This window comes from Echiichthys vipera (genome assembly GCF_963691815.1).
Source record: "Echiichthys vipera genome assembly, chromosome: 16".
Classification (NCBI taxonomy): Eukaryota; Metazoa; Chordata; class Actinopteri; order Perciformes; family Trachinidae; genus Echiichthys; species Echiichthys vipera.
This window is the reverse complement of record NC_139841.1, coordinates 17,805,325-17,819,893: the sequence shown is the minus strand read 5'-3', so window position 1 is coordinate 17,819,893 and position 14,569 is coordinate 17,805,325. Positions and strand designations below refer to the sequence as shown.

Sequence of the window (14,569 nt, the reverse complement as noted above, 5' to 3'; positions counted from 1 at the left end):
TAGACCTCGGAGTTTTTGTGCGTCTTGTCGACTGTTTTTGAATATTTTCAACCGACCAAATCTGCAGTAAACACTCCACCTCCGCATCACACCAACGTGAACCTTTCACCACCATTGTTGTTGTTGTTAAATGTCCGCGCATGGTCCGTCCTTCTATTTACATGTCCGAACAGGCGGACATAACGCTACTGCCGTAGGGCTCGTGCGCGTGCGCGTGTACGTGCGCACGCTCGTGCTCGTACATGTGCAAACGGCTCCGCTAAAGCCCACCTCTTTCAAGCGGGCCGTGGCGGGCCAGCTGGCCCCAGTTGAGCGCGGAGCGGGTGCGCTCACACTACTTAAAGGTACTAGACTTTAGCTGAAAAACCGGTTTTGGCCGCGGCCAAAAGGACAGTGTGAGCACGCTGTAAGTACTCAAGTGCTGTGCGTAAGTATAATTTTGAAGTACTTGTACGTTACTCGAGTTATTCCATTCAATTTTGATTCTACTCCACTGCATTTAAGAGGAAATATTGTATTTGTTTTATCCCACTACATTCATTGATGGCTTTAGTTACTTTACAGATTATTAAAAATAGTACAAAATAGTATCAACAAATGAAATAACATATACAGTATTGTCATGGACTACGCAACACAGCAGAAAGTATATCAAATAAGCCCACTTCTATCCGCTGCAACATTACAATGATATTAACAATAATCTATCAATAATGATATTATAATAATGTACATTTCTGGAGTTGGCCATTCTGCATACTGAGTACCTTTATTTTTTGTACTTTAAGTACATTTTGATGCTTTTGTAATTATGCAGAACTTGACTTCTAACAGGCTATTTCTACATGGTATTACTACTTGTACTCAAGTAAAGGGTCTGAGTACTTCTTCCACCACTGAATAATACAGTGTAAAGTGAGTGTGTTTGTCAGCAATTGCTCCAAAAATCAAAATAACAATCTGGCGTGACACGAGACCATGCTATAGCTACGTCACGCTGCGCACATTTGCATCTGGCGCGCGCAGGGTGGAAGTGAAGTGGACGGTAAAGTCGTCTTGAAGCAAACCAGACAGAGTAGTCGGTTACTAGCTTTTTGTAAAAGCCTACAGGCTCCAGAAGATATCTGACACATGGCGCAAACGTGTCTCTAAAGTGAACCTAGATTTTTACTTGTCATAAAGTGGCTGTCAACTTGCAAACCTAGCTGGTTAGCTGGATGGCTAAGTGATAATGAACTGTTATGCATTGTCGGACAATCAGCTAGTGATGTTATTACTCCGGCTACTGCTCCTTTAGCCATCTTTGTTGTCACTGACATCACTCCCGTGCGCTGACGACATGAGATGCCTGCATAAGTTTTTATCTGCTGGACATTTAATTGCCATAAATGTTTCATTATGGACGGCGAACGCAGCAATTGCAGGCCCCAGATTGGAGACAATAGCAAGCTAACTTAGCTAGCAAGCTGCCGTGGCTGCTAAGCTTGTCTGGTGCGTGTCTGGAGCCGCACTGAAAACGTCTAGGTATGCTATTTAACCACCCCAGCGCTTCCTCTGGTCAGTTTGTTTTGCTCCTAATTTACACGTGGCAGAAGACGGGATAGGGAAAGTACACTGTAGATATTTGTATGAGCAAGGACAGGAAAGTTGGTTTACTTATTGTTGTTTTTAACTACCGTTGGTTAGCATGCTATGAGCTAACTTCAAGCTAGCTTAGCCATTGATCCAGGGAAAAAAGGAAAAGTTGTGCAAAGATTAGGCATGTATATAAAGTGAGTTTAACTGCAAGTAATTTGAAAACAGTCACAATGTGATATACATTCCGGCGTTCAGTGCATCTTCTGGATGTAATGTAAGCACCTGCTGTCATGACAGGAATTGTAATGTCAGCAAACTTAGCCTTGTGATCTTAATTATGTTTGGTATGAACACCTCATCTCCCTGCTGTAATTTGTTTTGGAACCGCAATATAACAGTCGCAAAAGTTTAGTTTAAGTTTTCCCTTTCAACAAAACTATGATGAAGTGTTGTTTATAACATAAATGTTCACCACCTGTTACCCACTTCAGGTGCCTGCACCATGGATCAGGTGGATATGACAGACCAAATCACAGCAGCTTGTAGCCAACCGTTGTTCCACAACCAAGACTTGACTGTGACTGACCAAGACTTGGCACCTGAGCATCTCTACTCTGACATCATGTCTTCACAATCCAAATGGGTGAGCAGCAGCAGCATTGAAGAAGCCGACCTGATGATAACTGAGGATGGGCTCAGTAATGGCACCTGTGAAGTTGAGACTATGGTAGCGTTAAACTGTCCTAGCAACAGTGGAGATGTTACTGCTGAGGGTGACCACCTCGCACTTAGCAATGATGGCATGTCAGAGTTTTCTAACAGTGACCTCTCTCTACCTGAGGTCTGCATTTCCACAAATAGCAATAGCTTTGAGGATGATATGAACTATGAGGTCCAGCAAGCTTATAGGATATTCACTGGCTTTCTTTTGGACAAGCACAAAGGGATCACCAGCCCATTCCTTCATCCCATTGGCCACCAGGAGGCCCAGCATGGCATTGGAGGGGTCCGGGGCCGGGGACAGGCACAGCTCAGGCAGTCGATGTGCTTACGGAGGATGGAGGAAAAGTTTATCAACCAAGAGTATGAGACCATAACAGAGTTTGTTGTAGACTTTAGGCTGATGTTGGAGAACTGTTATCGCTACCATGGGGTGGACCACTGGATCTCCAAACAAGCTCAAAAGCTGGAAATCATGCTGGAGCAGAAGCTTACATTGCTATCTAGGTAAACATAAAGTAATTACACTCTTGAACAAATTATGCTGGAAATCAAATGTTTGTCTGGCAAGATTTGCTCACAAACATTAAGTAAATGCAGTTTTTGTAATATTGTAGTAGAATTATTTTATATATTTTTTAACTTGAATCATATTGAAATATTTTTTCCCCCTTTGTCTGTCAAACCAGAAAGCTGCGAGAGAAGACTACATTAGCAGTGACTTCCAAAGGACGTTTTGGTGCAGAGGAGGAACGGGGTTCAGGGGGTACCTCAACAAGGAGGAGGCTGGCACCCCGTAGCCTGGCTACCATCACTGTAGGGGGGCATGAGTCTATCATGGTCCAGGCCTTACGGCTGGAAGAACAACAGAAGGCAAAGGAGGAAAAGAGGTCTGTGGTTTTTATTCATTTAACTTCATTAATATTTTAGAGGGATTAAAAGTTCCTGTCGTAAAAACAATCTACATTTGTTTTCTGACTTTTCAGGCAACGTGAGCTTGAGAAGAAAGAGGCAGAGGAAATGTCAGCCAAAGAGGTGGAAGAGTGGGAGCAGACTTTGCTGGCACAGGCTTCCCCCCACACTGTGGACACACTTTGGGAACTCCCTGCTATAGGGCACTTCCTCTGTCTGGCTCAGACTGCCCTTAACCTCCCAGAGATTGTATTTTTTGATCTGGAGCGTTGTTTGCTGATGCCCCGCTGCAGCCTTCTCTTGTCCAAAATCATGTCTTCCCTGCTGTCTCCACCCCAGCGGAGGGCTACTCTGCACCGCCGGCCTGCCCTGCCTTACTCCCGCTGGGAGTCAGAACTCAGGCAACGGGTCATGGGCTGGTATCGAGCTGTTGGTGCCTCAAGTGATCAGCCAGGTCGGGCTGAGCAGCTGGGACTCTGCCACCAATTTTTCAGAACTCTCGGGGAGGTGAGTCCTTTGGAGGAGAAACCCTTTCACTTGCTGCCCCTCTACCAGCGAGTATGGCTTCTGAAGGGGCTGTGTGATCATGTGTATGAGACTCAGAAATATGTGCAGAGTGCTCTCCTGGCTCAGCCCATCCATGAATGCAGGGAGTCCATTTTGGGCTATGACAGCAAGGAAAATGCCTATATACATTTCCCACATTTCTGTGGGGCAGACCTGAGGATTTACCGCCAGAGCCCCAGCACAACCCCAGTTTTCCCTTTCCCTTCTGTATGGGTCAAAAGGGTTGATATAGAGCCTGGGACAGAGAGTGAAGAGTCAGATGGAATAAAGGAGGAGGGGGTTTCGAGTTCCAGGGGGTGTTACGGAGGCTCAATGGACACAGGAGAGTCTGATGATTTTGGAAATGGGAGAGAAGAGATGCTTGGGGTTTACAAAAGTGAAAATGGGGATGGAGAGGAAGATAAAAAAAGGTTTAAATTGTGGTCACTGAAGAAGGAGGGATCTGAATCGGGGTCCTCTGATGGAGACTTCTGTGAAGATTCTAAATTGGACTTAAAAAAGCACAATAACTCTTTATCCTTTTCACACCCTAGTCCCATTGGAGGAAGTGATGTGGAAATTAATTTGAAGAAAGAGACTGAAGAGTTGGAGCATCAATCCAAGCGACTCAAATTAAAACGGGAGCAGGGCTTCTCATTGGGCTCAGTGCGCACCATTAAAGCAGAGACACAGGAGCCCTGTCTGAGTGTAGGGGAGCACAGCTACACAGGCAGGTCACCTGCTCGCTTAGTGAATCTGGCCTCCCCAACCAAATCAATCAAAATGGAGGGAGGAAGTCCCAGTCAGGGACAACAAAGGTCTTCCTGTTTGGATTGTTGTAAAAGCAAAACAAGTAATGTTAAATCTGAGGAGCACAACTGCTGCTGTGGCCTATCAGGGCGAGCAACACAGTTGTCCTCTGAGAGTTCTCAAAACTCAAGTGAAGAGAGGCTAAATGACAAAATCTGGACTAAAAAAAAAAAGTGGAAGAAAAGGCAAGAGGGAGAACAGCTGCCGAGGGTAAAAAGAGAGCTCAAGCAGCTGCAGCACATGGAAAGGATGAGGCTGTCCCCAGCTGAGACTACCAAGTCTCCAGTGCGGAGAGCTGCCCCAACGATCAAAAGAAAAGACAAGAAGAAAAAACATAAAACAGGTGAGAAAAAGTTCAATGTTAATGTTAATCCAAATAATAAATTGCATCAAGCTAATTAGTAAGTGTGCATTCATAGCCACAATGCCATACGGACACATGGGATGTGTTCTTAATTTGCGCTAATATTAAGGTTATCTTTCACAAAAATAAGTTGTTGGTTCAAGGATCATATACGATATCTCATTGATAGGAAAAATGCTTGAATCTTCAAAGAAAATGAAAGATGAACCTCCAGCTGAGCCATCATTTAAGGTACTCGCACTGATGCCAAAATATATGCACATTTTAGCACTGTTTTTATTCTGTATTATTCCAGTAATAATTAAAAAGTGTAACTATTGTAAAGTTTTGAACAAAGCCTCACCATTCTTCTACCCCTCTTTTTCTTTTCTCTACTTACTCAATATGTTATTTCTTCTCTGTAGTTGGTATGCACCAGTCTTGAAGAGTTGCGAGAGCTGATAAGCAAGACAGAAGATGAGCTTGATGACCTGGAAAGCACCAAAAAGAGATTGGTAGGTGGCAGTCATAGTTCTGTCAAGAGAATTTACTCATGCTCCAGAGCCTTCTGTTTTTGGTGGAGAATACAAACCCATTTTAATATTGGTGACTACGGTTTTCCATGCATGTTTAAACTAGCAGGGTCGGTGGTATTATAGGAGAGAAGCGGTGAAAGACCTCCACAGCACTCTAATCAGACTACTAAATGAGCTCTCCCCTTGGGAACCCAAACTTGTAAAGGCCTACCAAAGGAACAGGTACAACTCATTTGACGTTTAAATGATGATGGAATCAAACCGTCATAGATTTTTTTCTGTCAAAGCTATGTCATAAAATCATTGTTGGACTGGAGACAAATTCTTGCTGTATCTTTTCTTCTCCTTCTTCAACACCAGGCTGCGTATGAAAAAGGAATTTGATGATTTCAAAAAGCATCCAGAATACAATAACTTTGTGCGTGAGGAGTGTATTTCATCATCATCATCATCATCTGATGATGAAGATGAAGATGAAGAGAGGGGTTTGAGGAAGGAGGCGTATTCACTTTCGGATCATTATAGAAGATCAGAAGAGGAGGACCTGGAACATATGGTTCCCAGAGGTCTTTGGAGTGGAGGTAAAATTACTGAACCCTAATGAGAATCTAACATTTTAATTGTGGTTGTTGTAATGTAGTGATGAAAAATTGGTTTCCTGGTCTTAAGGAATGAAATGAATGTTGGTGTCTCTTGACCCTGTAGATGTATAGATGGCTAATTTATCAGTGCATTCCTGACATCTTATATTTTATGCTATGTTTCCAGCAAGTACCAGGGAGCTTGCGGCTGAGTCTGCTAGAGAAAGAATGGTGACCTGTGTACCTCTCAACCAACACACTCTGTCCAGCACAGAGAAACATCTCGGCCTGCGGCCAAGAAGTCAGACTGGCAGCAGTAACATTACTTTGACCACCGACTCTGAGCTACAGTCTAGATCTGAACTGAAACCATCAAATCAATCCAGGGATTCAAACCTAGCATGGGCACCAAGGGTACCCCAGGCTTCACTGTCACCCAGAACTCCCATCCTCCATCCCACCACTGGACTACCCAAGGGCTACACGCCCATCCCCACCCTGCTGGCTAAGAGTGTGGGAAACAAAGTGACCTTAATGAAATGGCCTGCTGACCTTACAGGGATTAACAATGTAGATAGACAGAGCAAAGGGTCTTTGGTCTCGCTGGCTTCCTCTGCAGTGACTACCACAAAACTTTCAAAAGCACAAAGTTCTCCATCCACTTCCCAGCAGAACTCGCAACAAATGCAAGCACAAGAACTACAACAGACGGAGGTACTAAGACAGACAAGAATGGCTACAGTGATGCCAGCTTTTCCTAAATTACCACAGGCCAAACCAACCCAAACTGTACCAAAAAATCCTGTCCAAGTTGTGTACAAAGTACCAGAGAGGCTGGGTCTTTTAAGGAAAGACAACAGCAGCCTTGTCAAGACCTCGGTTCATCCTGTCATGGACCAGAAAACGGGGGAGAAGATCATGCAGCAATTGGTGATTCTGCCATCTAACCTTCTCATTAACAAAACTGAAGAAAAGCTGTCTTCTTTACACCAACAACAGTCTAAGGGCATCCAGGTCCCGGTTTCTAAAGTGGCCAGCCCCTTCTGTATGACCACCAATGTGCCTGGGTTCACTATTCCCGAAAACAGAATCCCTGTTCAGCAAGTGGCTCCCCTAAAAGATACCAGGACAGTAAGGACACCTTCACCTTCTTTTTCCCCTCACCTGCAACAGGGGGCCCTAAACACAATTGATATCAAAGGGGAAAAAGTCTGCACTCCCCATGCTAGCACACCACAAGGTTTCACACCAAACCCCTCACTCATCACAACTTATTCTAGTGCAGTTTCTACTGAGCCTATTCAATCTACAGATCCTAAACAGGAGCTTAAGACTGTGTGTATCCGTGACTCACAGTCCATCCTGGTGACAACTAGAGGTGGCAACACGGGTATTGTCAAAGTCCAGACATCCTCAGACCAAAATGCACTTGGTTCTTTGCCCACCAGTCCAGTCATTACCATCTCACCTCAGTTTAAAGCCTTCCTTGTATCCAAGACATCACAGACTGTCTCTCCTTCTGCTCCCTCTCAGACTTCCCCTCACACCCTCCCAGCAGTGACAAGTATCGCAGAGACCGAACCTCAGAAGCAGGTTCCTTCAGTATTAAAGTCCCATTCCACTGTCTCTACTCCCATGTCCATGCTCACTGCTGTCACTGGTAGCATTCCTGTAACAGGCCCAGGAAGCCAGACTGCAGACACTACTGTTGCTTTTAGTCAAGGCTCAAACATCTCAGCTGGTTCTACATTTGCAACAAATATCGGCCAGCTGGCCCAGACAACTACTGCTGGTTCTCATTTTCAAGCTTCATTACTAAAAAACACTGTTGTTCCATCACTGAATAGTTCTGGTGTTCTCACACAAGCAGAGTTCATCAGCAAGACTGGTGTGAAGCGGGCCAGTACAAACGACAAATCCCAAGTTACTAAATTCATCCTGGTTACTCCCTCTTCTTCCTCTGCCTCAACTGTAGCCTTATCGAAAGGTACACCTTCTTACACAAAATCCCTTCCTAGTTCAAGAGTCATGTTCATCAGCCAGCCTACAGCGACATCATCCACCACCTCTGTGGGAAGCATTCCACAGCAAGCAATAGCAACGGGGGCTAGTGGAGTGCTGACCACTTCATTATCAAGTCAGACTCTAAAGATGGGATTAAGCACAGGCCAACCCAAGAACATCACTCTGCCCTCAGGTTGGTCTGTTTGATTTGATGTTTTACTGGTATTACTAGGAATGTAAAGCTATGTTTCTTAGATGCTACAGTATTTAGATTATAAATATTGTATTAAAGCAGCAATGATAATACCCCAACTTCAGCATTGAGCTATTGAATGAAATATCCCTTGTGTCTCCAGGGGTTCAAATCCAGTTGTCAGGGAGGACAACCACCATTGGACAGACCATAGGTGCCCTGTCACGTTCTCCTTCCAAGAGCACACCGGTGTCTGTCTCAGATACAGCCACCACCACTGGACTGGTCCCGGTTACAAGTTCAAATACCATCACAGGCTGCCCTGCCCAGCTTGCCTCTCGCACTTCTCTGACCACCAGCTCTCAGCTCCAGGGTGTTCCTTCCTTCACCATGTTCTCCCAAACAGGCTCTTCCACATCCACATCTACTGCTCTCACTATGCCTGCAGGAAATATAATCAAGAAGGACCTTGGTATGCCTGCAAGTATACTGTCCAGCAACTCTCCTGCTCAGGTAACTACTAGTGTGCAGAGTAGGCCTGTCCAAACCTCCACATCCGCTTTTGTCCGCCAGCCTTCAAATATTCAAAGTGGCATTGGTGAGGAAACCACTTCCTTCTTATCTTCCTCTCAACTTGCTTTTAATAAAACCCAAAACCCCACCTCCTCTGCAGCAACCACCAATTCCCTATTCCCCACCTCTGCTACTACTACAATCCAACAGAGGATAGTCATCAACACCTCCACACCCCTTGCTGCTGGCACACAGATCCTCCTTAACAATGCACGTTTTGTAGTCCCTCCCCAGGGTTTGGGTCCAGGCAGCCATGTCCTTATCATCTCTAGCCCTGCACCACAACAAGTGCCTATTGCCAGTGCTGCCAGCACTGGAGCATCAGTACCTCCCCAAGGGGCAAGTCATGTAACTGTAGCCCCTCGAGCACCAGTTTTACCCCAATCCCCAGCCAGGCTACCTGGTGTGCCAGCTGTTAGTTCTCCTTTTGTAGCATGCACACCTGCTGTTGGTCCATCATTGCTAGCAACCACTCCAAATGTAACGCCAGTTCGACTAACAGGAATGCCTGGCCTAGGCCCAATGTGGTCACCCAGTAAAACAAATGTAGTGTCTGCCTTGCCTCGGTTGCCAGCTGCACAGGCTGGTAACTTCGCATCACCACCTGTAGGTACACCCACTCTGGTCTCATCCCCGCCAGGGTTAGGGAGTGTACCAACCCTTGTTTCACCAGGCGTAACCAGTGCCCCTGCTCTCGGCTCAGCACTGAATACAATCAGGTTAGCTGCTGGTACAGCCATACCAGCTGAATCTTCATCCACCATTTCGCCTGCAGTATTGCCCTCATTGTCGAGATTGTCAGCACCTCTATCATCCATGCCTCATTTACCCAGCCCATCAGCTGTTAACCTGCCCAGCCCTGTCATACCAGTTCCCACACCCTTCTCCTCAGTTGCAGCTCCTGTGGTAGCAGGCACACAAGCTTTGCATTCTTTTCTTCCTGCCCAGCAGGTGGTTTCAGTGACAACCCCGGGCCCTGGCATACAGCCCCAGCCGGCAGCAGTTGGAATTGCAGCACCCTCCACTGCTCCATCACAGGCTTTAGTGCATTCGGGACTAGGCAACAGTCAATCAGTCAAAAAAATGGTGCCTGCAGTCTTGCAATCAATGCTTGCTAGCACACGCACACAGTTATTGCCAACAGTGGCTGTCCCACCAATTGTAAGTGGAATGTCTAGGATGCACACGCTGCCCACTGCTACAGTTCCACCAATCGAAAGCTCTTTAAACACCTTTGAAACAGCACCTGTGGCGACAGCACCTTCATCCAGCAGCACTGTAATATATACTCCAGCTCAACCACTCACATCACTGAAGACAAACAGCATTTTCCCACCTGTTGTTTTGACCAATCAAGCACTTGGAAAGCACTCTCTGCAGACCTCATCCTTAGGTCTGCATACAAATGTAACATCAAAGCTTCTCATTAGTCCTGATGGCGCTGTTTTGAACACTGTTCAGTGCCAAGTCAATCCAGTTGAGCTGACTGCCTGCCCGAAACCGGTGGATGCACCAGTGGTTTCCCCCAACACTTCCACTGGAGCACTACACATGCATGATTCCTCTTTACAGCCTTCACAGGCAGACAGGAAGTGAACCACAAACTGAGACTGTCAGCTATGGGAAGACCACTTTTCAGCTGCTTAGTTTTACCTGGGCTCATATTCATTTCTGGTAGTAATCCTGGGGTTAGAACTGCTTTCCAGCTGTAGTTTGACTCGTAACCTTTAGGAAACCATAAGTAATACCCTCTGGTTAGATCATCTTATAGGTAAACTTTATGCTCATCAAAAATACTGGACGTGTATACTGTGATGGTTTTCTCAAGTGAAAACTGGTGAGGTTGCCCTCAGATGAATGTTATAGACTCTTTCCTTTATCCTTTTTTACTGTATGGCCAGTAATGACAACTGTTATAACAGAGCAGTAGAATGGGAGTGTAGATCAAATGAATTTCAACTCAAGCTTTTGTAATATTTTCAATGCCACTAGATACTGCTTCAAGAAATAATCTTGGGAAACTGTTCATTGATTCAACTTTCAACTTGCTTTGTCAGTTAAACAAAACCGTCTTTATCCATATTCTGTTATGTCGTCCTCTTTTTTTCAACTAGTAACTTTGAAAGCTACATCTTACTTTTTAGAAATATAAATTAACTAATAGATGCATTTTTACTACATGTTTGAGCCTATATAAAACATTTTGAAGTCACATTTATTTATTTTTACCATATAGATTTTTCAAAAATATTTACTAGGTACATTTTCATTGAACAAATGTGGACATCATTGCATGGGAATAAACAATGCGACTGTCCCCAACCAGTGTGTTTGAGCTGCTTCCTTATACACACACTCTTTTGATATGTTTTATTGTTTATTGAAACAACCTACAGTACTTTATATACATTGTGTTCGTTCATGTGAATAATTTTACATAGTGAGGGATAGAATAGTTTCACCTATTTGGCATATTTAGCTACGAAGCATAAGACACCATATTGACAGTGACATCAGATTATATATCATCAGACAACAGATGAAGTGTAAAGTTTTTTTCCGTTCTTCTTCAGACATCTGTCCATCTTCTACAGAAGTCCTTTAGGGGGAATAGGGAGGAGGCAGTGGCCCTGAGGAAATCTTTTCATAGGCTGGAGGAGCATTAGGAACCTGTAGTAGGGTGGAACAAACACATCCAAATGAAACACCTGAAAATTCTGAGAAAAAACACTCTGGTGGGGTCGTATATATTTTGACTGAATATTAAAACCTATGTTGCCATTTTATGTCTACATCAAAATGTATTCAGTATAAGATCTGGAAACATCAGGCACTCTGTGGGTTTAAATAATTTTGTTTTTTGTATCGATAAACTCAACAGTGGAACTAGCTTAATTAAAACAGTTTTCTCTTTTAGAGTTCTGGTAACTGCTGCAGTATAAAAGGATGGGAATTGTGCTTTTGCAACTTCATCTCACATGTGAGGGTGCTGATCTGATCCTCCTCCCCTCACTTCCCCCTTCCCTTCACACATGGCTACACATACCTCCCTTGGAAATGAGACATTTATAATACCTACCCCTAGTCTGGTGACACAATAATCTCCCCTTTAGGCATCCATTGCATCAGCTTCACGTGTTCTACACTGTGTTCAGAGCCATGTGGCTTTGTACTTAACAAGCGGCATCTGTTGTGGACTGGTCAACTGTAGATTGGTGATGTAAAAATGATAGATATAATTTAATAAGGCACAAAAAAAATTCCTATTTGCCCAGTTGTTTACGGTGTTATCAATCTTTTTCCTGACATAACAAAATATGGACGGAGATACAATGGAAGGCCAGTAAAGTCAGTGATGGGATAACTTCCAGTCCCCTACCGCAGGTCTGAAGCTGCCGAAGTCAGTTAGAGCCATCTTGTTATCTTCTGAGGGTCCTGCCTCTGAATACTGGCCTTCTGTCTGATATGGTGACCCAGATCTAGGGCTCTACAGGTAAGAGAAAGAAGTGTGAGGAGTTGTTGGAAAACAGTTATAAATGAGGGACCGTGATGTTTGGGGGGAAAAAAATAGAAAAGCAACTTGAACAGATTTAGAAAAAAGAACATAGATATTTGAGAGAAGTTGTAAATTAGATTAAGATATTTTAATTTTCATGAATATGCCACATATCATGATTGACATAACTTATGAAATTAAAAGTGGGGATCACTTTATAGCATACTGTATATGGATGTTTGCAGAAACATTCAATAACTGATTTTATTAGTTAGAATAACACAGATCCATCCTTTAATGAAACGTGAAGGCTAATACTTTATTAAAGGAAGTATGTTCTCACCCTGATTATTTTGTAGCCACTCCTCTTCTTGAAGTACCAGCAGCCCAGGATGAGGAGAGCTGCCAGGATGACCACCAGCAGAACTATACCCACTGCCCTGTGGTACATAATTCACGTAAAGACATTTCTAGTTTGTCTTTTATTATGGCAGTATTCACAATATAGACAAATACATATACGGAAGATCAGAATAAAAAAAGATATATGGTACAATCAAGGCATTAATCCCTGATTTCAAGATAAAATAGATACACATACTCCTCAGCTCTGACATATCCTCGCCTGCTGCTGGCAAAATAAATGTTGAAGTCTCCACGAGGCATCCCGTCTGTACAATTACGTGGCATCAAGCTGAAAGTCAACAGAAAAATAATTTATAAACTGACCAAGTACATTGTAGTAACATATTTTTTATAAGACCATCTTTTCTTCTCAGTGCATCAAATCATATTCCCTCTCATGTTAATACAGTTAAATTATGGCCTATAAAGTAATTAAAACTAGACCAACATGTCTGATGTATTGAACATTAAATATGACTTATTTCAAACTCCAGGATGGTAGTCCAGACACACCCTTTAGAATAAAACCATTAACTAGATAAATGAATAGGAAATAGGATGAAAATGTATCTTATTTACTTTTTCTCTCCCACAACATTAAATTATTTTTATAAGCCACAACCATTCTTACTTTCAATAGAAATAGAATATCTATGACTGCTTCTCCACCCCACTGCTCAGACGGCAACTTCCTTCTTTTGTTAATCTATTCATTGTCAGTGGCAGCACACAATATATTCAGGGTAGGAAATTTCTGCATTCAAACATTCAGATTAGAGTACATTTTCATTATGTTGATCAAAATACAATTGGATTGGCTACTTTATTTATTACTGTAGCATTTTCATCCACTCTCTTTCTCTCTCTCTCTATCATATATTTATGACTCATGCTTTCTCACCCAGGACTAAAGAATAGCCGAGTCTTATAATTGGCTGAACACACAAACGCACACATTAAAAATCAACAGGTTGTAAAGTAACACAGACAACCAATCGGGGTATCATTTCCAACATACAAAGTGGATCTGCTCTTCTTGATAGCTTTGTGACATTAATATAATCAAACAGCTTCGCCTGTTGTAGTAGATGTAGAGTAGGCTATCAATTGATGCCATGCAGGCAGTCTACTGCAGCATATAATCTGTTTTTTTTCTGTCTGATCAGGTAATAACTATTTGGGCTTCAGTTGAGAGCAATACTCATTAAAAGAAACTCTTTGCACAACTCAAAATATTATAGTCATATGCCTGTAATAGGCTACTTCTCCTAGAAAAACAAAATCAAACAGATCATCATCTTACCAAATTGGATAATTAGATTGCAGAGAGCAGCTCCTCTGGTTGGGATGGCTTCTCAGATAGACCTGGTCCTTGCTCTGTGTTACTTTACTCCTCAAATATCTTGCCTCAGTATGCTGGAGAGTCTAGAGGGGCAGAAAACCCTCATGACCGTCACGGGTTAGAGGCTCATAGCTAAACCCATTGAAGCAGAGTAATTACCGTGAAGCCCTGTGGGCCTGAATGTAACATTATTATCCACTCGTGAAACTACAGGCGTCAGCTGCTGGCTTTTCATATGATTGTGTGTGTGTGTGTGCGTGTGTTTTTTTCGTGCGTGTGGTATTGTTATTCACAAATATCGTAATCCAAGACTTACAGTAAATTTATAGGCCTTGTTCAACCTAATAGATATTGTAATTAGGAGGGGGGATATGGCTCATGATAAAACATTTGAAACATATTACGGACATTAACTATGGTTGTAACATAAGAAATAGATAAAGACTGTAAAATACACACACAGTTAAAGTTCCTATATCAATATTTGAGCTATCGTCTTCTGAAAGACTGATGTTCAAGACATGATATCA

General features: G+C 43.2%; 3 protein-coding genes across 4 annotated transcripts in view; 1 reads left to right on the top strand and 2 right to left on the bottom strand.

The window, feature by feature from the left end:
- The window catches only part of uhrf2 (ubiquitin like with PHD and ring finger domains 2), a 35,699-nt gene extending 30,298 nt beyond the window's left edge, over positions 1-5,401 (bottom strand). Inside the window, exon 1 of the mRNA XM_083929699.1 lies at positions 5,310-5,401. The gene's annotated coding sequence lies outside the window, so the exon portion shown is untranslated. The remainder of the gene's footprint in view (positions 1-5,309) is intronic.
- On the top strand, positions 1,085-10,979 carry brd10 (bromodomain containing 10). Of its 2 annotated transcripts, none has more exons than XM_083929697.1 (10): positions 1,085-1,524; positions 2,070-2,805; positions 2,988-3,188; positions 3,285-4,909; positions 5,100-5,161; positions 5,335-5,424; positions 5,552-5,667; positions 5,806-6,026; positions 6,214-8,223; positions 8,387-10,979. In XM_083929697.1, exons 2-10 carry the CDS (start codon positions 2,081-2,083, stop codon positions 10,390-10,392), a joined length of 7,056 nt encoding a protein of 2,351 aa, XP_083785823.1. In that variant the 5' UTR covers positions 1,085-1,524; positions 2,070-2,080; the 3' UTR covers positions 10,393-10,979. The 2 variants fall into 2 exon arrangements, with proteins under 2 accessions (XP_083785823.1, XP_083785822.1); XM_083929696.1 differs by having other exon boundaries at positions 5,549-5,667.
- Positions 10,980-11,246: 267 nt separating this feature from the next.
- mlana (melan-A) lies at positions 11,247-14,095 on the bottom strand. The gene is made up of 5 exons (XM_083930086.1): positions 14,001-14,095; positions 12,894-12,986; positions 12,636-12,732; positions 12,176-12,283; positions 11,247-11,466 (listed from the first exon to the last, which is right to left on the bottom strand). The coding sequence occupies exons 2-5, from the start codon at positions 12,980-12,982 to the stop codon at positions 11,398-11,400; spliced, it is 363 nt and encodes a 120-aa protein (XP_083786212.1). The 5' UTR covers positions 12,983-12,986; positions 14,001-14,095; the 3' UTR covers positions 11,247-11,397.
- Between the last annotated feature and the right edge of the window lie 474 nt (positions 14,096-14,569).

Excerpts from the sequence above, each read along its gene's own strand:
- brd10 (XM_083929696.1), top strand. The coding sequence starts at position 2,081 with ATGGATCAGGTGGATATGACAGACCAAATCACAGCAGCTTGTAGCCAA. Across the intron at positions 3,189-3,284 it reads AAGGCAAAGGAGGAAAAGAG|GCAACGTGAGCTTGAGAAGA; the intron begins GTCTGTGGTTTT and ends CTGACTTTTCAG. Across the intron at positions 6,027-6,213 it reads CAGAGGTCTTTGGAGTGGAG|CAAGTACCAGGGAGCTTGCG; the intron begins GTAAAATTACTG and ends CTATGTTTCCAG.
- mlana (XM_083930086.1), bottom strand. The coding sequence starts at position 12,982 with ATGCCACGTAATTGTACAGACGGGATGCCTCGTGGAGACTTCAACATT. Across the intron at positions 12,733-12,893 it reads GGATATGTCAGAGCTGAGGA|GGCAGTGGGTATAGTTCTGC; the intron begins GTATGTGTATCT and ends TATGTACCACAG. Across the intron at positions 11,467-12,175 it reads TCGGCAGCTTCAGACCTGCG|GTTCCTAATGCTCCTCCAGC; the intron begins GTAGGGGACTGG and ends ACCCTACTACAG.